Source organism: Amblyomma maculatum, chromosome 11 (genome assembly GCF_055883805.1).
Source record: "Amblyomma maculatum isolate TAMU_Amacu chromosome 11, ASM5588380v1, whole genome shotgun sequence".
In the NCBI taxonomy this organism is placed as follows: domain Eukaryota; kingdom Metazoa; phylum Arthropoda; class Arachnida; order Ixodida; family Ixodidae; genus Amblyomma; species Amblyomma maculatum.
In genome coordinates, this window is record NC_139354.1 from 116,673,714 (window position 1) to 116,699,616 (window position 25,903).

A 25,903-nucleotide genomic window follows, 5' to 3' on the forward strand; every position below is an offset into this window, starting at 1 on the left:
TGGCGTATTGCAAGAATTGGCGAAATTGCTTCTTCGAACACCACGCTTACATTAAAAAATTACAAGGGTCGGAACTGCTAGGAAAAAAGGTAAACGAGAACCACTTTGCTGTCGCGAACATCGGCTCGCCCGTCAAATTTCGCCGAAGCAAAATGTCCTACTCCCACCCGCCTAAACACACACACACACACACACACACACACACACACACACACACACACACACACACACACACACACACACACACACACACACACACACACACACACACACACACACACACACACACACACACACACACACACACACACACACACACACACACACACACACACACACACACACACACACACACACACACACACACACACACACACACACACACACACACACACACACGCACGCACGCACGCACGCACGCACGCACACACACACACACACACACACACACACACGATGTGGGATTCGGGCTTGCTGCGGCTGCCCTTTGCGCGGCCCAGTTGTTCTCCCCGTTCCCTTTCTCCCGCCTGAGGCGGCGGAGAGGGGCTCGAGCGACTTGTCACTGTCGTTCGGGCCACAGCTCCGCCCTGGCGTCCCAGTGACCCAGTTCTCATTGGCGCCTTTTGGCGGGAACACGGCACCGCTTCGACAGCCGCGCTCGCGCGACTGTCCGAGCGGAGCCCAAAGAGAGAGACCCCTCCGAGACATCGCAAGGTGCGTACGCAACTGTTCTTGTCTGCCGGCCTTTGTCCGCGCAGACCAGTGTGTACTCGAGTTCGTCTGCTCCGGGTCTTACCTGAGAGCGAAGCTCGAGCCTGTCGATCGTGATCCAACGATCCGCGACAGGCGTACCTTGCGGTGGTTGCCCAATCTCTCTCAAAGGAACCCTTTGGTTACTGCGAGAGAGAGGTCACAGCACGCCCTTGCATGCTTGCGGCGCGCACTCCGTGTCACTTCGTGCGCGCAGGGGAGCCTAGCTCCTCGCGCGCTCCCTTGACACGGTGACTGCGTATGTGTGTGTATGTGCGTTTTGTATATATGTGTATGTGTGTGCGTACGTGCGTGTATGTGCGTTTGTAAATATGTGTGTGCGTATGTGCGTTTGTAAATATGTGTATGTCTGTGCGTGTGTGTGTGTGTGTGTGTGTGCCGCTGGAGGATGGCGTTTCAATAAACGTCTCCTTTGTGAACTTGGAGGTTTGTGTCCTTGCAGCGCATTGCTCTCCTCCCGGTGGAGGTTGAGTGCGCGCTGCGGTGTTTCAGTGTGCGCGTGGTGACGGCTGATCGGGGCTTCGGCTCGCGCGACGCTCGAACCCGCGGTGGTTGGTGGCCTATGTCCACGTAGAAACCACAACTGGCGCCCACCGTGAATTGTCCTTGGCTCCATGAGTCGTTGGACAGCACATCGGCCGAGCCGGTCGCCTTGACGATCAAGCTCATGCGTCATGCCTGCCGCCCCCTGCGCGGCACTCGGCAAAGGCACTGAAACACGCTACATGGTTCTTCGGACCACCCTGCGGTGCGACCGTTGACCATATGCCTCCGCTGTTTCAGCTTTACGCCGTTGCGGAAGCAATGTGCGCGACGCCGCCGCTGCCGGCATCTCCGCACAACAGCACCCGTACCCCGCTTGCAGTCATTTCTGTTCGGGGAACGGCGAGGCGTCGGCCGGGCTCCCTCTGGAAACCGTACCGAAAGCGCGCTCAGTTGGCTGATGCGGCTCCTTGAACTTGCGAGCCGGCTGGCGCGCCATTCTCTCTTGGTACAGCATTTCGACTTTTCGGTGCAGTATCTACAGGGGAGAACGAACGTGGTAGCTGACGCGCTATCCCGTGCCCCACTCGCCCGCGGCGGCGTCTTTACGGACGGCGGGCGAAGGGGGCGAAACAGCGGACGAGCCGCAGAGCGGCACGGAGGGGACGCCCGCAGACGGGTTCCCCATTTCGCTATCCGGGTAAGCAGCGCTTCGCAAAGCAGGCGAGGGTGAAAGCTCTTTGTGAGCACATCTGAGACGCCGATGCTAGCGGAAGTTTTGCTGCGAACCTGCGGGGGGACGAAACCAGGCTCTTCTTTGGGATGACTGGGATCATTTTCAGCCATGAAGAGCTACGACGGGCCAGCAAAGTGACCCGTTTTGTCGCGATGTCAGCGACGGTCTCTGGGAGACGAAGCGCCGTTACGCTGCTTGTATTGCAGCGGGCGCAGCGCCGTTACGCTACTTGTATTGAGCGGGCGCAGGGGGGCACGAGCCAGCGTGTGTCGCGGCGTGCCCCGGGGATTCATGTTTGCTGGGCCATGACGGGCTCGCGCTGAAATCATAGCCACGGATGATGAGTCCATGAACCACTTGAAGTGGCTATTCCCCAATGTCTGAGCGGCGCTCTGTTGCGTTCTCTCTCGACAAACCATTGGCTGGTCATCTGAGTGGCTCCAAGGTTTCAAGAAACTGAGTCAATCCGTGACTGCAGCCCGGCATGAAGCGCGACATTTTCCGCTGTTGCCGTTCCTGCCATGTCTGTCAAATGGAGAAGTCGGGGGGGTGGCAAGCCACTGGGCATGACGAAACCAACTGACAGTGTGGGTCCGTGGCAGATGGCCACCTGCGATTTCATGGGGCATTTCCCCAGTAACAAGCAGGGGCTCATTGCTGGAGAATCCCCCTATGGGGAAAGCCAGCCGTGCCTACATTGCAGACCTGAAGGCCTATGCGTAATGGTCTGACGAGCTTGCGCTGGTGCCCATTGTCACCACAGGCAAGCGCCAAGGCACACCCGATGCGGTGGAACGCAGCCGTGCCCCGCACCGGTACAAGGTGAGGCGACGTTCACCTGTGTGACTGATGCCGGACGACGGGCCTTTTCCGCAACCGAAGGCATGCCGCCTCACCGAGCGAGCTTGCTCGCCGAACCCTACCCGGAAGCAAGGTTGGTCTCCCCCTTTTCTAGCTCGCTCAGTTCCAGCGTTTGTATTTTATCTTGTTTTTGTGTCTCTTCACATTTTTCGCTTTCTTCTGTTTTGTTATTGCTTCCTATCTTATAAATATTGTACAGTGAGTGCCTTCTTTTGTACAGCGCGTCTTCTCTCATCTTTCTTTTTGAAATTGCGAGGGTTGCTCATTAGGCAGCCCCGACGCGCGGCCTTTCCGGTGTGTGTGGAAAGGAAGTTGGGGCCGTTTGGGGACGGGGAGCATGAACGATGCGATGCCCCTTTCACCCAAGGCCGCCGCGGTTGCGAAGGTGCTCGGTACAGGTTCGCCGCTGAAGGTCGGCATCACCCTTTGGTGTGTGAGTGGCTGTGCGTGCGCGTGCCCGGGCGTGGAGGCGACGACGTCGCGCCATGTGTGTTTGCCGGCGTGTGCGGAGCGCGGTGGAAAGGAAGCCCCGCGCGGTCTTCCCATGTGCGCCTTGGATCGCCACGGAGACACGGACTTTCAACGCCTGGGGCCCCTTCGGCGTGTTCGCTGCTCCTGCACCTAACCTGCACCACCACTGACGGAGATCGTTTGCAGCCAAGGATGAACTTTGGCCACCCAGAAGTCAACGCGCGGTGAGTCACCGCAGATTCCCTAGCTGCACCGACGAACTTTGGAACTTCTGTACATAGTTGTGTTTGTACATAGTTGTTCTGTACATAGTTGTGTTCTGTACATGATTCTGTTCTGTACATAGTCGTTGTTACTTAGCCTCCGGAACTTTGTACATTATTCTTCATGTCATCTTGTTCATTTTTTTTGTGCGCCTTGCTAATGTTTGTCTTTCTTGAGTGTCTGTCTTTTCGAGATCTTTTTGGCTGGAACTGAAGTGTAGTTGACTTGTTGCGTGAGGATAGCATTCTTTTCCTCATGCTGGGGACCTGTCGCGTGCTTTCACTGATGGGTAGGGGGGCAATTAAGGAGAGGAGGATGTGGGATTCGGGCTTGCTGCGGCTGCCCTTTGCGCGGCCGCCGCCCGCTTCCCAGTTGTTCTCCCCGTTCCCTTTCTCCCGCCTGAGGCGGCGGAGAGGGGCTCGAGCGACTTGTCACTGTCGTTCGGGCCACAGCTCCGCCCTGGCGTCCCAGTGACTGTTCTCATTGGCGCCTTTTGGCGGGAACACGGCACCGCTTCGACAGCCGCGCTCGCGCGACTGTCCGAGCGGAGCCCAAAGAGAGAGACCCCTCCGAGACATTGCAAGGTGCGTACGCAACTGTTCTTGTCTGCCGGCCTTTGTCCGCGCAGACCAGTGCGTACTCGAGTTCGTCTGCTCCGGGTCTTACCTGAGAGCGAAGCTCGAGCCTGTCGATCGTGATCCAACGATCCGCGACAGGCGTACCTTGCGGTGGTCGCCCAGTCTCTCTCAAAGGAACCCTTTGGTTACTGCGAGAGAGAGATCGCAGCACGCCCTTGCGTGCTTGCGGCGCGCACTCCGTGTCACTTCGTGCGCGCAGGGGAGCCTAGCTCCTCGCGCGCTCCCTTGACACGGTGACTGCGTATGTGTGTGTATGTGCGTTTTGTATATATGTGTATGTGTGTGCGTACGTGCGTGTATGTGCGTTTGTAAATATGTGTGTGCGTATGTGCGTTTGTAAATATGTGTATGTCTGTGCGTGTGTGTGTGTGTGTGTGTGTGCCGCTGGAGGATGGCGTTTCAATAAACGTCTCCTTTGTGAACTTGGAGGTTTGTGTCCTTGCAGCGCATTGCTCTCCTCCCGGTGGAGGTTGAGTGCGCGCTGCGGTGTTTCAGTGTGCGCGTGGTGACGGCTGATCGGGGCTTCGGCTCGCGCGACGCTCGAACCCGCGGTGGTTGGTGGCCTATGTCCACGTAGAAACCACACACACACACACACACACACACACACACACACACACACACACACACACACACACACACACACACACACACACACACACACACACACACACACACACACACACACACACACACACACACACACACACACACACACACACACACACACACACACACACACACGCGCGCGCGCGCACACACACGCACACACGATATAAATACTTGTACGTCCGAACCGAATACTGGATGCCATTTTGCCAACAATTCTGAGACGAGCTTCTTTGTGGTATTCACTTGTTTTCCTTTGAAGAATGAACTAATAAATTGCACGGTGGTGTCTCCGAAGCTGCTTCGCCGCATGCACCGTAGGTGAATCTAGAGAAACCGTTTCCCCGTTACTGTGGTATAGTTACAGCACATAAACGTAAAATAAAGGCAAGAACAACAGAAAGGAGGCGAGCAAGCAGCCCGGAGGGACCGCGCCCCCCGCTGTGCACGCGCTCCTCCCTTCGCCGTCTTGTCTGTAGCAGACATGGCAATAATTGAATTACAGTAATGAAATTACTGTAATTGAATTACTTTTCTCAGTAATTTGTAATGTAATGAATTTCTTTCTCGGGTTGGTAATTTAGTAATGTAATGAATTACTTTTTGGCAGTAATTTCGCAGCAAAAGTAATTAATTCCTTTCGAAATTACTTTTACTAAAGTGCGCCACTACTCCTTCAATAGTCAACGAAGTAGAGTGCCGCGAAAGCAAGAACGACGTGCGGCAAGCGAAACCAGCGTGACGGATCGGCAAAGGGGGACAGATAAAGCATAACAGTGCGTCTGAGACCTCGTGTGTAGCAGGGGCAACCATTCTCCAAGTAGCAGGATACAAGGCGTCAAGGGAATCCCGAAGGGAGATATGGTGCAAAAAGTCTGGAGCTGAAAGCTAGTTGCGAGCGCGGCGCAGCGGCACTCCCTGCTGCGTCGGCTAGTGCACAGTGGTGCCTGGTTACACTCAACACTACGGTGCGAGGGAGGATTGGGGCTGGGGGAGATAGGCGGAAGGGTCCATGACGTGAGGCACCGTGGCTTGAGCATTACTGAGCAGTGAGCACATATGGGCCGACGTCGGTTCTTGGGACTGCGGAAGCAATAAATAACCTAGCTTCTTTGGGCCCTTCAAATGGCGAAGACAGCTCCGTGCCCGCAAGACGCTGGGTTCGCCGGTCATTTCACGACTGTTCGACCACGTGTTTTTTTTTTTTTTTGTAATAGCCCGTGCTGTAGGAGAGAGGGAAGGAATAGCTCTCTGGGACAGAATTTGGCGGGAAGACGAAAGAATGTGTGTCCTTCGCGTCCGAAGACCAAGCTTTTGTTTTTTTTTATTAGCTTTGATTAGTTTTTGCATGGATGGAAACTAGAGAGTAATTTAAAAGTAACTTAATTTCTCAGTAGAAGTAATCATAATGTAATTTCATTACTTTTTAGAGCAGTAATGAGTAATGTAATTTAATTACTTTTCTTAGATTTTCAGCAAAGTAATTAGTAATGTAATTTAATTCCTTTTCAAAAGTAATTTTGCCATGCATGGTCTGTAGGCATCTGGTTTTGCTCATGCGGTGAATGCCCAACTGTCAACAATACACACCAAACGGCAATGGCGTATGTGTGCCAGCTCCGCTTTCAGAGACTAGATCGCGCTTTCCAATACTTGCAAAAGAAAAAGAAAAAAAAAAACTAAATGACCGCGCGGGTAAGTGGAAAGGAGGGTTGGGCTATGGGCCTCTGAAAAAGAGCGTAATGTGAGGGAAGAAGCCTGTTCTCTTTTCGGCAGTGTACGAAATTATTTGACATACAAGAAAATATATATAAATAAATACCATGTTGACGAAAGTAACAAAAATCGCACACTAAAAACAGAAGAAAACTGCGCTTCCCAGAGCTTATAGAAGGTTTAAGACATCGACTTAATACGGCATTCCTCAGTGCTAGCATGTAATTGGCTTCACATCCCGTACGTTAAAATTGATTTTTAAAGAAAAAAAACAAATATCTGAAAAAATTATTCCGACATCTGGCCACAAAAATTTTCATCCGATTGATTTGTCCGTCTCGAGCAGACGGGAGCACAAAACAGACACGTTCAGTTCGCCACACCAATTCGTCCGTCTAGACACCAAAATTTCCAGCCGGAAACCATCTTAATACTTTCTAGCTCATAAAAACATGTAGGAGAACGCTGTTCTCTTTTTGTTTTTGTTTTTTCTGCGCCTGAATAAGAGATTTCAAGAAAAACCTAATATTATGAAGTTAAGAATCCCTTACTCTCCTCCTTCCTCCCGCATTGCTTGATTTCAATAGAATTTGAGAGAGAAATAAAGAGCCCTAGCGGAGCGAAATCATTTTTTTTTTTCATTGCGCTTGACTGCATACAAGCCCCATATATTTTTTTGTCTGTTCTATCTCGTTAAATGGTTAACATGCGCATGCGTTTTCCTGTATACCAGTTGCGTCTTATAAGATGTGCCGTCCATTTCATCCCATTGCAGTTGTTCGGGGCCACCTGTGAATCTGTATAAGAAACAAGCAGCACAAAACTAAGAGAGGTTGTTCTGGAAAATACAAGAATATAAATTTACAGGACCGAAATATAGAACGATGACGTGCAATTCGAAAGGGAGGACTTCGATAAAATGTCCAGATGGTATTGTGCCGGTTTTTCTGGTTTGTTCATGTTTTTTTTTATCTGTCAGTATCACGTCCCCTAACAATTTCGCTGCACCATTTTCTGTTAAGTTTCCGTGTAATGTACAGCAGGGTCCTTTATCGAATGTAAGGCAGCAGCCGTTATAGCGCCTGGAAACGGGCATGCACAAGACACAGTTCTGCACCGCGCCGTCTGCGCAGACAATTTGCTTCGCTTTTTAGTTTGCTGCTTTCTTTGCGGCCTCCGACAAAAGCACCGCAGGTCAACGTGAGTTATGTACTTTGCGCGCTCCTGGGTGTTTGAGCCTGCCGCAAGCATCGGCACAAACAAGTCAGAGGAAACGGGGGTGGCTGGCGGGGGGCATGAGGAGTTCGTGAAGTAAAAAAAAAAGAAAAAAATATCTCCATCCAAGTAGACCAGAGGGAAGCGGTCTCGGGCTGCTGACATTACGGTGGAATGCCGAAAGCTTGGCAGAGGCTGCCGTATCCGGCCGTCCGATTGGGGGGTAACCAAACACCGAGAGTCGGCGGGCACACCGCGGCAGTACGCTCGAGCTCCGCGTCAAAAGGGGCGCTCTTCGAAGAAAGCCGCGGCAACAGCAAAAAGCCTGGACCTCACAATTTTGACCTCACACAATGACGACCTCACTCAACCTCAAACTCACGCGTGAGGTTGAGGTCCAATTTCGTGACCTCACTCAAAAAATTTCGAGCTGTCACCGACCTCACCTCAACCTCACCTCACTCCGTGAGGTTGAGGTCATTTTGAGGTTGAGGTCGACCTCATGAGGTCGAAACCTCATGAGGTTGCCCACCTCTGCCTGTCCTAAGTAGAAATATTCGCCTACTACTTCCAGTACTTCGTTACGTAATGTAAACTGCGGTTCCTTCCCGAGGCTGTTGACATTACCTTAGTCTTCTGCATATTGATTTTCAAGCCTACCTTTCTACTTTTCCTGTCTAGGTCACCAATAATTATTTGCCGTTCATCCCCCGAGTTGCTTAGCAAGGCAATGCCATCAGCAAATCGCAGATTACTGAGGTATACTTCATCTACCCTTATCTCTAACTGCTCCCATTCCAACTCTCTGAATACTTCCTCTAAGCAAGCTGTGAATAGAACCGGGGAGATTGTGTCTCCTTGCCTAACTCCTTTCTTTATGGGAATTTAGTTACTTTCTTTATGCAGAACTATGGTTGCTGTGCAGCCACTATATATTCCTTCCAGCACTTTCACGTGCGGACATTTCACGAACATTCCAATTATATGATAAATGCTGTTAATACCGCAGTATTCAGTAAGGGATCCCGCAGCCTTGTTGATATATGGCTGGAACCACTTGAACATGAAAATTGCCAATATACTAAAATTAGGGATGGGATATAATACAGACGCATTATGGGCCAATCGCGCTAAGTAATCAGTCACGCCATTTGAATGAACACCTGCATGGCCAGGAAACCAGACAAAACGGACTTCTTTCAAAGTACACGGAGCAAAAATACGCAGGAATCGACTTAAAAAATATTTTTGTTAGCTTTCAAGAGAGATCAGCGCAGATAAACAATCTGCAAGAATGATTGCTTGTGATACGTGGCATTGAATTTTGTGCATAGCCAATCCAAGAGGTAAAAATTACTCAAAAAATATGGAAATACATTTTGGGATACGGATGCAATAACTACATGTAAAATCCTGTGAAAATGTGCCAACTGCAGCCTTTTTGTGGCTGTCTGAGGCATATGTGAGGGGGTATGTTTCTAGGTGATCGCAAAGAAGACCGTTTTAAATGTTTGCAGGCATATATTTTGCATGGGAGGGGAAAATGTCGTCATAGCGAAAGTCCACTGCGGCCTACGTGTCGTCAAACCATTGCAAATAACTCAGGTCGACATTGATTGCTGCTAAAAGCTTCTGTGTTATAACCTGTGGCCGCTTTAGCGTGGCGAATGACCGGATAAGATTAAGGTCAATTGGGATGCAAAAATGGGAGGAATGACTTCAGAGGCCGGGTCTAGCGACGTGATGAGAGTTTATACTTTTAGTAATTTTTTTGCTAATTCGTATTAGCCGCCCAAGAGCACGTTCTCCTTTACCGACATTGTTTTTATATGGAGTTTCCAATCCAATGTTGGGGCATATGTAACCTCTAAATATTAAACGAATCGAGCTGTACAATCTGGTTGGAGCGATGAGCTAGAGAAATGTGCAAATCTGTATCCGGGGGAAATACAAGCACACCACATTTATTGACATTTAGGGAGATATTGATACGGTCCAGCTAGACTTCAATTTCATCCAAATATTCTTACAGAGTGTGGTATAGAGCATGAATATCCAGAGCCAAGGTGAAAACAGCTATATCATCGGCATAAACAAAACTGTTATGTTGGACGGATCGGGATGTCATTTACCAAAATGTTAAAAAGCAGCGATGAAAGAACTGATCCTTTGAGGCACACCCCTTGATTGATGATACGTGCTAGATCAGAGGGTTAAGTCTGTACAGTAAAAATGCCTATCCTTCAGAAATTCACGTATCCATTCATAAATATATGATAGAGGATGTAACCGAGCAAGCTCGTTATGCAGGATCGTATGTTCTACGCTGTCGTAGGCTTTAGCAACATCAAGTGTCACCACTCACCAGAGCTGAGACTTCCCTCCTGCGTAGTGGGAGACGGATTCTGCTTTCTAGATCTACGTGCGCGGACCATATGGAGCAACCACCTTGAAAGTCAATTTGTAATGAGCTGAAACAGTTAACTTCATGAACATACTTTGTTAGACGACTGTGTGCTATTCATTCTATTCATTAGACTAAACTTGAAGTTAACGCAATTAGCCTAACATTATCTAAGACCTAGTCCTTCCCTAATTCTTTCAAGAACAAAATAATTTTCGCCACCTTTAAAATGTGTGAAATCCAAGCATTTGTCAATGAAGTTTTCACAATAATTAATAGGTTAGTTGTAAAATCTTGGGCTATGATTTTAATCATTCCAACAGTGACGCCATCGTGTCCTGGAGCAGCAGATTGCATCGTTGCCAAGATTGATAGCAGCTCTGATGAGGAAACCTCAGTAAAGTCTGAGCAGGGTGACAGTGTACTCAAAGGTACCAGTCTCTGTTTCTGGAAATGTAACGTCAAGCCCTGAGAAATGCACTCCAGTTTTTGCTTAGCCTTCTGTGGTTCAAGCACTATTGAATTAGTGAGGTTGGAGGTGTAATCTTGTTATGCTCCATGAACCTATATAGAGCCTTCCGATTACGTGAACTTGAGAGATATGTGTTTAAATTCTGGTTTTACTCCTCCCTTTGCATTTGCAATTGTTCTTTTGAAAGATGCAGAGAAGAATTTTTAATTTTAACAATTAGTTGGACTCTGGTTGTAAGATAGACTATTCCAGGCAGGTTTTCTGCGACGATAGGCTTTCTTGGATTCTTGTGTCAACCAGTGAGATGGCTGTTTGGTAGAGGTTGCCGCGCATACAAAATACTGATGCTGTACTGCATTTTGCAGAAAGGAAACTGCCTGCTTAGCTCTGTCGGACCGGCTTGTACTAACTCCCGAAGCAAGAGAAGCGGATATCAACTTTTTATAAGTAATGTGCTTGGCAAATTTGTGGACACCCATATTTCTGAGTGGAGATAAACGCGTATTGAAGTATATCGGAAAATGATCACTAGATGTGCCTGAATCCTCTGTGGATCAATTAGTTACCACTAGCCCTCCCATTGATCAGATTAGGTCAGTGACTGAGTGGGAAACTCCTCGCATAAATGTAACAGCTCCGGAATTGCAGCAGCGCACAGCGTTTTTAGACATTCACAACCAACGAAGCTGGCCGCAGGAATCTGTCCGACTGCCCCAGTAACTATGATGCGAATTAAAATTCCCTGCAATTACAGCCCTGCTTGCGTCGGCCAATAACACATACAAACAGTCTGTCCCGAACAAGCCTAAAGGGAAGTGGACATTAGCTATTTTTATTGTGGCTGTCGTGACGCTGGGGCTACGTCGACCCGGCCTTCACTTGGTAGCGTGCAGAGACTCGGGGTTGGAGAAGGACTGAATCTTCGAAGTTGGTAAAATATATACAAGCAGGTTTAATGGCACTTTGAGAAAACTTATTTACAAGATTATTTACACGAAAAAGAAGGGTACATCAGCAATATGGCAAGCGTTAAGAGTTCATAGCGAGAAGCGACTGGATGAGCCGTTTACCCAGGGCCCAGAGCGACATTTCGTGCTCTGCAGCGTCCTTAAAACCCCCTATGTCCAGCCCCTCTCTGAAGATGCTGACCAACCAAATCCAGGGCACGCCCCTCAGGTATCGGCATCCAATCGAACACATCACTGCACTGATGGTCTGAAGCGCTGACTGGTCCGGCATTCATTCGTTGGGCGTGATCACTTGTTGGCGGGAAAAGCTTGGGAACGGCGAGGAGAGGAGGTACATTTCTATTCTTCAGCAAAGAAACCACAGGCTGGTTCTGACAAGTGGTTTTACTTCTCAGAAACCCGAGTGCACGTGGCGCCGCATCCGCTCCCAGCATTGTCCGTTTTCGACAATTGCAAATCTTTCCTGCATTCCTGGGAAATCACTTAATGGCTGTATGCGTCATGCTCCTTTCTTGTCCTGCACGTCAGCGGACATGTCACTCTGTCGTCTCCTTTGGAAAGTAGGCATTCCTCACTGGACGATAGGGCTTATCGACTGGAAGGGTGAACAAAAGAAAGAAAGCACTTCCTGCATTTCCCGCAGGGGGACGTTTCTTTGTGTTTTTCCAGACGTTCTCTTGGCAGGGTCAATTTGGCATTTGCAGAGTGTCCACAAAGCAAAACAGGCTTACAAAACAGGATTCCTGGAAACAGGCTCACTTAGAGCCATTGGACCATCACCACATATTCACAGCACTTATCCATGCCCACAGGCGAACAATAGAGCGCGCAAATGCGGATGCTTGGTCGTAACAGCCTCCTCCCCCGCCAGAAGAGTCTCGGAGGGCAGCAGTCCCAGCTGCTGCATGAAGAGACGACTTAATGGCCTGCACGTGAACGCTTGAAGCTCGCTGTTGCTTGTCGCGTTGTCTCGATTGTTGTAGGCCAAATTGCTCGAGCTGTCTGAAACTCAACCACATGTCGAAGCAAGCACTCGGCTCCCGTCTGAAGAGACCAGGTTAAAAGAAAACTGCCATTGTTGTTCGAGAAAAGCCCACTCTCAAGACGTTCGGGACCCACGTATTCCTAGAAAACCAAACGTGCTGCTTTACATAGCCACACATATACAAGCGCACGAAAAAAAAAAAAAAAAAACCTGATTATCAATTTGGATACATGGTGAGGAACATCTCGGACCGCTTAGAAAGAGCGGCTAAGCGCGTCCGCATTCCCATTTAACTTCCCCTTTTTGTATCTTATTTCAAAATTGTACTGCTGTAAAATCAAGCTCCACCTAAGAAGGCGACTGTTCTTCGATGTCGCAGTTTGCAGCCAAGCCAGGGGACAATGGTCCGTCTCTACGGTGAATTTGGCCCCTCCAAGATAGCACTGCAATTTTTGAATGGCCCATACAATGCAAGCGCACTCTTTCTCTGACGCGCAATAAGCCCTCTCTCTAGAACTCAGCTTTCTGCTCAAGTAGAGCACGGGGTGCTCATTACCGTCGTCATCTCTCTGGCAGAGAACAGCACCTAACCCTCGATCACTGGCATCACACTGGACCGTGAATTCTCGGCCATAGTCTGGAGCTCGCAATACCGGACGGCTAATCAGCACAGCCTTCAGGTTTACGAAGGAGGCTTCCTTTTGTTCGTCCCAGACTACATTTGTCGGTTCTGTCTTGCGGAGAGCGTCGGTCAGAGGGCTAGCCAAAGCTGAATAGTTAGGGATGTAGTGATTGTAGTACCCAGTCAGACCCAGGAATGCTCGAATTTCCGTCTTCGTGCTCGGCCGCGGGTAGTCTGCTACCGCAGAAATCTTAATCTCGCTGGGTTTCCTGAAACCTTGACCTACATTGTGACCCAAGTAGTCCACGGTCGCCCTTGCCAGGCAACATTTATCGGCCTTTACGGTTAGTCCAGCTTGACGCAAAAGGCTCAGTACAGCTCTTAGATGTACCATATGGTCCGCCCATGAGTCGGAAAAAACCGCAATGTCATCTAAATAAGGCACCGCGAATGTTTCACACCCATTTAAAACCCTATCCATGAGTCGGGAAAAACAAAATGGAGCATTTTTTGAGCCCGAAACTCATCATTGTTGGCTGGTAGCTGCCCGTCGGAGTGACGAAAGCCGCGTATCTGCTGGCGCGTTCAGTGAGCGGTACTTGCCAGTATCCTCGAGTAAGGTCCAGCGTAGTCACATATGCCGCTCTACTGACCTGTTCTACTCTCTCCTCAATATTCGGAATAGGATACACTTGATCCCTGGTGAGAGAATTTAGCTTTCGGTAGTCTACCACAGGCCTAGGGTCTTTACCTGGAGCTTCTACTAAGATCATAGGCGAAGCATAATCGCTTTCCGAGGGTTTTATTACTCCTAATTCCAGCATGCGAGTTACTTCCCTATCCAGAATTTCTCTTTGCCTTGGAGAAAATCGGTAGCACCTTGATCGCACTGGCACGTCTGAAGTCAGCTCAATATCGTGCTCAGTCAAATCAGTTCTGCCTGGCCTGTCCACGAAGCAGGCCTCAAACTCTGTTATTATCTCGCCCAGATCGGACAGCTGGGATTTCTTTAGTTCTCCTCTCTGCTCCGTCTTTTTGAGAAGCTCCTGAGCGTTGCTTCCCTTTCCGCTGAGGCAAATCAAGTTGTCCCCCATCTCCTCGGGAAGGTTTAACGTTAGATTTACCACGGCTTCCCTCTGCACATAAGGCTTCATAAGATTGCAATGATAAATGCGCACTTCTTTACGCCTACCGGGGAATTTCACTTCGTAGTTAGTGTTAGAAAGCTTTGCAACGACTTCATCAGGTCCTTCCCACTGTACTTTGAGCTTATTCCTGGGACCATTGGCTTGCTCCATAGCTAAGTCCTCTCGGGTTCCACTTAGAAGTCTCGTGAGATTACTAGACACCGGCGGCAAGAGGTTACTCTCTAGAACGTCCTCATTCCGTGTCTTATCGAGCTCACTTTCTAGTTGACTTATCTGAGATGCCTCGCTCTCAAAGTTTTCTGACCCGCTATCTTCCGCATCGACCACTGTTTTAACTGCCGTTTCTTCCGCTGTGGATTTTTCTGGAATGAGCAGTGTAGCTAGTTCTCGCGCCTTTGAACGTGTTAAGGCTGGCACAACTCTGTCTCCGAAAAGGATGCCCCTCTTTCGCAGTAGCATGTCCGATTTGTTGGAGAACAAATACGGATAGCACTTAGGAAGCTTTCCTGAAACGGCAGCCTCGGTTGTTAATTCGCCGAAAGGGCCCTCGATGACCACGTTCGCGATCGGCAAGCACACACTCTGTTCCTCAACTACCTGTCGGATCCATGCACACTGTCCTGTATAGTCGGAAGGCGATACATACGCCGGATGGACAACATCCATCGTTGCGGCCGAATCGCGCAGTACCTTGCAAGGCTTCCCGTTGACTACTAGGTCATGCAGGTAGGGTTCTAAAAGCTGCATATTTTCATCGCAGTCCCTGACATACGAGAAAGCAATCTTTTCTTTCCGGCAGTTGACGGCAATGTGACCCTGCTCATTACACCTAAAGCATGTGAGCGGCTTCCTAGCCTCAAGCTTATTCTTTGTGTTCTGCACGTTGGTCACTTCCCCACTTTTCTCACTGCCGTCCTTTCTAGGGAATTTGCCTGAAGAAACCTTCATTTCTTCGTTTCCAACTCTAGCAAAGTGCCTTTCCTGACGGTTTTTCACACTGAACTTGGGATTGCGGGGCCTATCCACTGCTGGGTTGCTGAATTGTCGGCGCGAAGCATACTCCTCAATAAGTTCGGCAGCTTCAGTTGCCGACTTAATTTCGCCTCGGTCCTGTAACCAATTTCTTTCTTTTTCTGGGAGGCAGTTATAAAACTGCTCCAAAAGAATTCGCTCGACTACAGCGTCCCTATCACTGTAGGAATCTGTGCTCTTTAGCCACTCGCCCAAATTTACTCTTAAATTGTACAGGAATTCAGGGTAACTCTCGTCCCTGGACTTAGTAGCGTTCCGAAAACGTTGTCTGAACGCCTCGGCGCTAAGCCTATACTTTCTCAGAAGGCAAGCTTTGACCTTCTCGTAGTGGTCCGCGTCCTCCTTGCTTAGCCGCGCGACAACCTCCGCTGCCTCGCAGGGCAGAACCGTCAATAATCTCTGAGACCAAGTGTCTCGCTGGAAGGACAGTTTTTCGCAGGTTCGCTAAAAGTTAGCCAGATACAGACCGATATCCCCTGATATCACATATGGCTGCATGTACTTTGACATCTTGAAATCTGCCTCCTTGTTGAGACGAGGTACCGCTAGCTGGGGACAATCGCCCGACCTCTTGCTCAACTCTAGTTCTAATTTCCGGAGCTCAATGTCTAGCTTCTTTTCCTCTCTTTCCCTCTCACGTTCGCGCTCCCTTTCCTCTTTTTCCCTCTCACGTTCGCGCTCCCTTTCCTCTTTTTCCCTCTCAAGTTCGCGCTCACGCCTCTTTTCTTCTTTTTCCCGCTCTTTCTGCTGTCTGAGCTGCTCCTCCTTTTTTTGGGCGATGAGGTTCCATGCTTCACTGAGCTCCTCATCATCGGCTCCCAAATCTGTGATTGCCTTTATAATCAAAGGTTTTCGTGCCAAACCACTTGTATCAATTCCCAATTCCTCACACAATAGCAACAGGTCCGGTTTCTGCAGCTTTTGTAGGTCCATGATCGCTCCGAGTGTCGGCTACTTCCAAAACAACAGTGCAAACTACCAAACCTAAAGGCGTTTCAACACTTTTTACCAGTTCTAAAATCTAACCCTGTTCTAGAACCTGGTCCACATCAGAAGAAAAGCCAAGCACTCACCCACACATGCGATCGATGTTCCGAGCTGCCCTCTTGTTGGCCGATTGTTGCTCCTGCTTGTTGCTTGAGATGCCACCTCCGATCACAAGATGTTGTGGCTTGTAGATTCTGATCCACCTCGAATCACCAGATGTTGTAGCTTGTAGATCCAGCCCCACCTCCAGTCATCAGATGTTGTGGCTTGTAGATTCAGATCCCAACGCTGGTCACCAGTTGTCGTGACGCTGGGGCTACGTCGACCCGGCCTTCACTTGGTAGCGTGCAGAGACTCGGGGTTGGAGAAGGACTGAATCTTCGAAGTTGGTAAAATATATACAAGCAGGTTTAATGGCACTTTGAGAAAACTTATTTACAAGATTATTTACACGAAAAAGAAGGGTACATCAGCAATATGGCAAGCGTTAAGAGTTCATAGCGAGAAGCGACTGGATGAGCCGTTTACCCAGGGCCCAGAGCGACATTTCGTGCTCTGCAGCGTCCTTAAAACCCCCTATGTCCAGCCCCTCTCTGAAGATGCTGACCAACCAAATCCAGGGCACGCCCCTCAGGTATCGGCATCCAATCGAACACATCACTGCACTGATGGTCTGAAGCGCTGACTGGTCCGGCATTCATTCGTTGGGCGTGATCACTTGTTGGCGGGAAAAGCTTGGGAACGGCGAGGAGAGGAGGTACATTTCTATTCTTCAGCAAAGAAACCACAGGCTGGTTCTGACAAGTGGTTTTACTTCTCAGAAACCCGAGTGCACGTGGCGCCGCATCCGCTCCCAGCATTGTCCGTTTTCGACAATTGCAAATTTTTCCTGCATTCCTGGGAAATCACTTAATGGCTGTATGCGTCATGCTCCTTTCTTGTCCTGCACGTCAGCGGACATGTCACTCTGTCGTCTCCTTTGGAAAGTAGGCATTCCTCACTGGACGATAGGGCTTATCGACTGGAAGGGTGAACAAAAGAAAGAAAGCACTTCCTGCATTTCCCGCAGGGGGACGTTTCTTTGTGTTTTTCCAGACGTTCTCTTGGCAGGGTCAATTTGGCATTTGCAGAGTGTCCACAAAGCAAAACAGGCTTACAAAACAGGATTCCTGGAAACAGGCTCACTTAGAGCCATTGGACCATCACCACATATTCACAGCACTTATCCATGCCCACAGGCGAACAATAGAGCGCGCAAATGCGGATGCTTGGTCGTAACATGGCATACTGTGGAAGCGAAATACTGATCGCTAAAAGCTGATAGTCAGGACGTATTATTTTGTTAAATATAGATGCCTGATGTATAGTGGCTGCTCTGAAACCTGCAGCTCCTGGGTGCGACGGTATTACATGCAGTCGCTATGCTGAAAGCTTTAGTGCAAGATCACAACTCAGAAGTGTTGAATATTGTAAATTTTTCCCTGGAAACTGCTTGATTACCTGAAGACTGGAAAGTTTCTAAAATTATACTCATCCTCAAAGATCCCAAAAAAGGTTTTGATTTGGATAATATTCGGCCGATTTCTCTAATTTCAAACTTAGTGAAACGTATTGAGCGCATAGTTCACCTGCGCCTTACAAACCATGTTATGACCCTGAATGCATTTTGTGATGCACAGATTGGGTTTCGTCAAGGGTGCTCGATTTGCAATGGATGGCTCATATAGATTTGGAGAGTAGAATTAGGTTTACAATGAAGAAGAAAGAAGTGGCGGCATTGGTCGCTGTGGATATCGCCAAAGCATATGACAGTGTAGATAACTCTATACTTTTGAATAAGATAAACGAAATTAGGCCACCATTTTACATTTTTGCATGGCTAAAAGAATTCTTGAGGAATAGGAAATTTTTCTGCACTAGAGGTTCTTTAACTTCTGAAACTTATTACCAAACTACAGGCGTGCCTCAGGGATTGGTGTTATCTTCACTGTTTTTTTAATATAATAATGAGGGATATTCCTGTTCATCCATAATAAAAGTATACGTGTATACGGATGATATTGCCTTTTTGATATTCATTCTTTACACCAATTATTTCAAGCCTACTTGAATGCCCTTGAAGTTTGCTGGGTAAAGTAAAATTAATTCTTAATGTGCAGAAATCCTCAGTACTCGTTTTCCCACCGGCACGCCCTCTTTATATCTCCCTTGCATATTGCGGTTCACAGATCCCACAGTTAAATCCTTGAAGTACTTGGGTGCATTATACCACTCCCAATTAGACTGGCGGCCTCATATCAAAAGCAATTGCCTGAAAGGTGAGCGAGCCCCTGGTCGCCTGATTATAATTAGCCATAAGAAATTCGGTATGAGCAGAGGTATTCTTTTGTTTCTCTATAAAACTTATGTGAGACCAATTCTGGAGTTTGGCTGTATTCTTTTCTCGGGCAGTCATAAATACAAATTACGACCTTTGTTGCTACTGGAGAAGCGCGCTTTACGACTATGCTTGAGGTTGCCAAGATCAGTTCCAAATGCAGTCCTCTATTTAGAGGTCCCTGTACGGGACTTGAACTCTCGGTTTGAGCTCCTCACTGTGCGAACCTTTTTACGAGAACTTCAATCTCTGTCTGGAGCGGCTTCTCCCGTTTGTATTACCCACCAAGCTCAGTTTCTAGATTATCATTGGCCGCAATATAAGCAACCACAATTTGTATTTACTCAGTCCTTGCTGCCCAAATTGCAGTTTCGCTTATGTCAGTAAGACGTGTTGGCAATGTTCAAGCTACTTCCGCACTGTTATCTGACCAGTCGTTGCCATCTAATGCAAAGCACTTGACTACCACTGTAATAAATGGCCACCTTGAAGATTATCTATTACAGTATCCACGACGCGTAGCTATTTTCACAGATGCCTCACAACGGGATGAAAAAGCAGTAATAGGTATTTATTCCCAGGCACTCGATTAGAGTTTTTCTGTCCGGATTCCTGAGTACACATCAATATTTACTGCTGAATTGCTTGCGATTGGTTTAGCCCTTCAAAAAGTTCCCGGTAACGTATACTCACGTAATCATGCTCTCTGACTGCCTTTCAGTCTTAGCAGCATTAGAAAGCCCGAAAATTTGTCTTTTGAAACAAACCCTGATGTGTTTCCTTTCGTTACATTTACAAGAAGTGCGTTTTCAGTGGGGTCCGGACACTGCGGCATCGCTTCTAATATAATGGCGGATTATTTAGCAAATTCAGCTCTCAATGTGCCTGTTGCCGATGTTGTACCGAATATTATTTTGATAAATATATCCTGTTTTGGACGGTTTTAAACGTTAAACTCCTTGAACCATGTGCCACTCCTTGCGGCTACGGATTTCAAGCATTTAAATTTCCATTGTAATGTCCGATATTGTAACTCGAGGCAATGTGAGGTCTCCATGACGCTCATGCGTTGTAGAATCCCTTGTCTCAATCTTTATTTATGTCGCTCTGGATTCACGCCGTCGAATCTTTGTGCATCATGTGCATGACGTGGAAACAATTGAACAATATATTGTTTCCTGTCGCAGGTATTCTAATCAGAGAAGAAATTATTCAGAAATACTTCTTGCTCGCATAGGACTGCCATTTACAGTTCCTGTCCTCCTGTCCTTTCGTGCAACCGTCAAAGGGTATGCCCTAAAACCAGTGTGTGAGTTACTCCACAATTATAATATTGCTACCGGAAGATTTGTGTGTTAGCGCTGATCTGCCTGAATTGTACTCGCTCTTTTTTGATTATTTTTATTATTTTTAATTTTAGCCCTTTTTTCATTGATTTCGATTCCTATCGCCTCAAAATTCCAAATTATTTCAACAACACTAACTCCTAATTAATAACTTATCTATTATACAGTTAAATCGACATCATGAATTCTTTTCTGCCACCTACAATGCATTCTGGCTAATCCTCCACTGTGGGTATGTGCCATATACACCGAAGGTGAAGAAGATAACCGCTTTGGCTCCAGCTGATAAAGCCACTGTTGAACTACAAAGGGAACAACTAAGAGTGGGTGATATCTACGGTACCTGGTTGAAATGCCGCATAGAGTTGTCCAAAACTGACGTCCTCGAGAGCGAGAAACCTAGCAGTCGCCGTGAAAAGGCGCGAGAAGATTTTGTTGGGACGCGATCTGTTTTGTGCAGCCATTTTTTGGACCCTCGATACCACATTACGTTGACCAGCGAGGTAAGCGCCGAGCAAAACAGCATTTGGTCCCCACATGGAAGCGGCTTCGTTGGACAGCCGGCTTCGTTCAAGTGCCAAGCTGAGGATGAGTTTGAAGCATTTCTCAAAGAGAAGACTGCCTGCAAGGACTCCGAGGCAGCGACAGTTCTCTCAGAATCAAAGAAATACAGAGCTTGCTCGATGCATTTGGAAAAGGTGCCTAGAATAAGCAAAGACTCGAGTGTTTGAAATTTAGGGAGGATGAGAAGTTGCGGCGTTCAGAACTCTATTCACTAGCTATCATTAGCGCTTGCTGTGCCATCTGCACAAGTGAGCATCGAGAGAGCATTTTCTGGACGAACGTATATGAGCTCTGGTCATCAAACACGCATGATTCGAAAAACGCTCGAAAATGTCCTGAGAAGCCTAGCACAGCAGAGTCGAAGGATCGAATCCTTCTATGCTGGCAAATAAAAAAAAAATGGCAGCATTTTCTGAGCATACAATGAACTATTTGCGCGCAGCCACGAAGTCATGCCATGCTTGTTGTAAATTATCCGACTAGAAGTATGCTTCTAGCCTCAAAGTGGTTCTAGTAGAAGGTATATAGTGCGACTATGTAGGAAACCATAAGGCGCAACAAGATGGTGGTCGCATCGTGTCATGGCCGCAGGAGCAAGATAATTAATCCGCTTCTCCGGCATGACTTTAATCCCAATACGTGGCGGAGTCGACCTTTGTCCGTGTCCTTAGGGCCACAATACACGGCTGCCTTTGCGTTTCACCTCCATAGGAACGCAGATTCAGAGGCTCCTGCGTGCTGTGTATAGTGTGTATAGTAACACGTATGGTATTTACATCTTTAGTTTCGGCGTGTGTGCTTGGTTTCACCTTGATATGATTTCAGCGTTCTTCAGTGGGAACAGGACGAAACGCGTTATTCGTGTAGTAGTTCGAGCTCTTGTTCTAAAGTTCATGTGGAACTTTGTGCTCCAGAAAAGCGAAGCAGGAAACATTGTTTTCTTTTTCGGCTCATGACAGCTTTAGCTGGGTATGTGGCAATGAAAAAATAAAAAAAAAACATTCATTGTGGTTTACCTCTGGTTAACCCTATAGTTGAATTCCGATAGCAACGGCGGAAGCTTCTTTTGCCTGCTACATTATTGCCCTATCAGCATAAGGTGCTACATTATTGGGGACAATTAAGCTCATCCTTTAAGAGTATGACGCGCGAGAGCGTAAGTTACCAGTCTTCTTTTTCTTCTTCTTATCCTTTCTTTTTCTTTTTTCCTCTGTTTCTTCGTGGCTGTTCAAGGTCAAGCGTGGCCCTTCTCGGGACGACGCGACGGGCCGAAACCTGGCGCAGTATTGCTGTCGCAATAATAATCATTTACCCCCATCCTGCTCTAATCGTCAGTTACTCAATATAGAAATTTTCCCGACGTCTGTACAGCCAAGTGCTGCCAGTCGTATTTGAGGACAAAAACAGACGGACTAATGCATGAATAATTTTCAAATTTTATTATTTACTGGAACAGGATATAAAACTCAGCAATAAAATAAAATTAAAACGGCTCAACGCTACTGAACCAAATATTGAGCGAAAACATTAGCTGCGGGTGACCGAGCGTTCTTCTTCTTCTGTTTTTCTTCTTCCTCAGCTAACATACAAAGCCCCGCTTTAACCAAGCCGTATGAAGGGGTAACGTGAATGCCAGGGTCCTATAGGCTGCCGTGCATGGGCCGCTGGGGCTTGCATTCAAATGAATGCATGTGGGCTAAGTTGATCCTTAGTTGGTTCTTGCTTTTTACGCACCGTTTGGCTGGTAAGTCACGCTCGTAATGTTTGAAAATACAAAGTCTACGTACTGGAAAGTCCCACAGAAAGCTGAGGCTGGGAGTGCAGAAACGTTCGAATTACACCGCGGCAGGCGCTTGGGTGTTCTTCGTTAGGTGCAGATATCAGTGAAGGCACGGTGACTTCGTTCCAGTAGAAATTTGGCCAAGTCGGTACTGATATCCATACCATACGAGAAGCGCAGCACCAGGACGACGGACAGAAGGGGAGAGAGCACACACCACAACACAGGCGCTATTCCACTACTCAACTGGCGGTTGCCTTTAAGTTACACGCTTACAGCTCTCGATCCAAAGCTTTTGCCTGTTGGCTCAGTGTGGACTTTGAACATTAGAAGCGCACTGTCAGATCAAGAACACGCGGTGCATGACCGAAATGCTATTGTCGGCTGCTTAGTAATTAAAATATGCGCCATATGACGTATATTGCTGTTTTCTATTGAAAGCGAATGGCTGCTTTCATTGAGATAGCTAAAGTTTTAAGTAAACTCTAGTTTGTCATCGACTTACCTTTCGTTGCTTGACGTGCACAGGTGCAGTTTTTACTTACTCAACTGACGAAAACAGTAGCATAACGGACGCTTTCCCTCTTGATCACAAATAAACACGCGTACATAGCTGGTTGTACTTTATATACTCCAGCTCTGAGTCGGCGGAGCGGCAAGCTTATAGCGAAGGGCGTTTATCTTGAACCATGCATGTGACGCCCGTACCAATCGCACCATAGCCCAGTTTCGTGCGGCTTGCAAGAAAGCAGTATAATTGAACAATGAAATTGCTTACTTATTGTCCGTGACACCCGACGACGCAAGTGGAAACAGCGGCGGTGACGATGTTTCGGGTCGGATGGTACACGCCAGGATCAATGCTGCATGCTTTGAACATTTCGCCGGAAAGAAGCCGCAGCGCTTCTTTTTTTTTTCTTTTTTTTTTTAAATATTAGGCTACTGCTGGTTCACAATGATGTCCATCATACATGACGACTCTTTTCACACTTACGAAGGACAGAAAAAAGAACGAATCGACGCAGAAAATCTGCGTGATAGGTGCTGCAGTACAGGCAGAGCCGCCGTTGTACTACCCAGTCAGGTTTTTCTTGGCCGCCAAGAGGCAGCGCCATCCTACTCAAAACCCAGCTCAAGGTGCCTGTAAGGAAGTGAAAAAAAAAAGTACGGACTATTCACGTGTACAAAACGGAACAAATCCTGCCGTCATTTAAGGCTTTCTTTTTTTTTTTTTTTTGTCTCAAACAAGCCAACGTCATCAATATTTGCACGAACCTCGCCTGCACGAACCGCTGCAGGATCCCCGAAACGCGTAACCATTTGCGCCCGCCATGCCCATTTTACACATCTTGTCCGGGTTGTAGACATACAAGCAATGACGAAGCGAGTTGACACGCCGCCAAGTTCACCGGGTGGGCTGCGGCCGCCGGTGCTTAGTTACCATAACAAGTTGTCGGCGCACAGCCTCTTGGCCTACGCCGATGGCTATAAAGAGGTGCAAATGAACTAGTCCTTGTGCATGGTCCGCACACGCACACCACACTTCATTTCTTATCGTCGTAACCACGAGGTCTCATTGAGCTATTGCAATACGGTGACATGTGCACAATCATATTTTCTGACAATCTGTAATTAATGGAATTTCTTGCCCGCATTTTTAATGAGCATCAATAATCCCATCCATCTCAAAACGTTCCTTACCACGCTTAATAATCTGTGCTCATCAACTGATTTATATGCTGCTTTGGCGCCCCGCATCACATTACTGCTCGTCAAATTCTAGTGTAGATTAAAAAAAACAAAAATGGTAACCATAATTTTTACCCTTATTGTATGTATAGTGTAAGTTATGCTTGGTGTTCATTCTCCAGTGCTGTGAAATTCTCTTCCCCTCTTTACTGTACCTAGTACCCTGAGGATAAAAGCAAGAAAGAGAGAAAGGAAAAAAGCAAGGAAAGAAGTAATGGTGTAAAGGAAGTGAGAGGGGAAAGGGGAGTTCAGTGGGAGCTAGCAGATCCCGCTTATTTGTGCAGCAGATTCAAATTCCGTGCTTAAAATTCTTCGCCTTCTGCTCTTTTTTTTAAGCATGCTCGAAGCCACAGATTCACAAAACTGCGCTTAATAATGGACCTAGACAAAAACAGCGCGTCAAAAATTTTTTATCTTATTATTGGCCACAGTTGACTAGAAAATGGCTCTCAAAAGGCATGTATTCTCGATAGGAAAACATTGCCTCCCCCTACGTCACAGGCCGCGGAGCGAACTGCCATCTCATACGGCTTAGACGAACAAGGGAACTTTATCTGACACCGGCACGGCCCGCTGTGTCCCCACCTACATAACATGCACCGTGCTGGAAGGAAACACAGTAGAGTTTCTATTCGAGTGTGAGGGTGAGAACTCCGGGGGGCCGGAGGAGTCACAGCAAGCGGAGTCACAGACCACGCAGAAGAAGAAAACCGAAATCGACGCGCCGAAACGCGAGAAGAATGTCCAGGGTGGTCCAAAACGATATGGCTTGGACCGGGGCATGGACCCGGACCACATCATCGAGATCAGCAATTCTACCGGGAAGCTCATGTTCACCTTAAAGTGGAAGGACTGCGACGAAGAAGTGCCTGCTAGAGTGGCCAACGTCCGTTGCCCACAGCTGGTGATTAGGTTCTACTAGGAGCGTATCGTGTGGGCCAATTAGGAAAATTCATAAGAGTTGTTCTGTTAATTAAATTGAATTTATTTTGTTGCATGTTTTCTGGAGTTAACTTTTTTTTTTGCATTGTTCACATAATGAACATCTGAGAAACCGCAGCACCGTTAAAATTTACCCGGAGCATTCAACTCATGCTACAGGATGGGCATAGGTCAGTAAAGCTACCTTTGTCTCTGTGTACACAATTTTTTTTTACTAAAGTTTTACATTTTGCATGTTCAGCCGCCCTGATTTTTAACAATATAGCGCAAGCGTCGACCAAACTGCTGCTCAGCGCCTTGTAACGGCGATAAGCGTGCAACACGGCGAGAGTTCGCGCACGCGCACGAAGAGAGAGCGTCTTCTGCTACGCTGTTCGGATCAGAAAGACACACGCCCTGCCACAATATCTGTTTGCGACGTTCCACATTCTTGCGCATGCACGAACTCTCGCCGTGTTGCACGCTTATCGCCGTTGTAAGGTGCTGACCAGCAGTTTCGTCGACGCTCGCGCTATATTGTTAAAATTCAAGGTGGCTGTTCATATTGCCGCGAAACCTTCAAAACAACTGTATTTGTTGTTTTTTAACAGCCGCCGGCATGCGGCCTTATCCCTGATTCTGGCACGCGTATCAATTCTGTATCCCGTGTTTGTTGCGATACGACGCGTTATCATTTTCTTTGTCGCGAACAATGCGCCGAGATCTGTCTTGAAGATTCCGGGTCTTACCTGAGAGCGAAGCTCGAGCCTGTCGATCGTGATCC

General features: G+C 47.7%; 1 protein-coding gene across 1 annotated transcript; it reads left to right on the forward strand.

Annotated features, from left to right (window-relative positions):
- Positions 1–23,824: 23,824 nt before the first annotated feature.
- Positions 23,825–25,120, forward strand: LOC146174810 (chromobox protein homolog 5-like). The gene is made up of 2 exons (XM_084585457.1): positions 23,825–23,861; positions 24,810–25,120. The coding sequence occupies exons 1-2, from the start codon at positions 23,825–23,827 to the stop codon at positions 25,118–25,120; spliced, it is 348 nt and encodes a 115-aa protein (XP_084441583.1).
- The last annotated feature ends 783 nt before the right edge of the window (positions 25,121–25,903 follow it).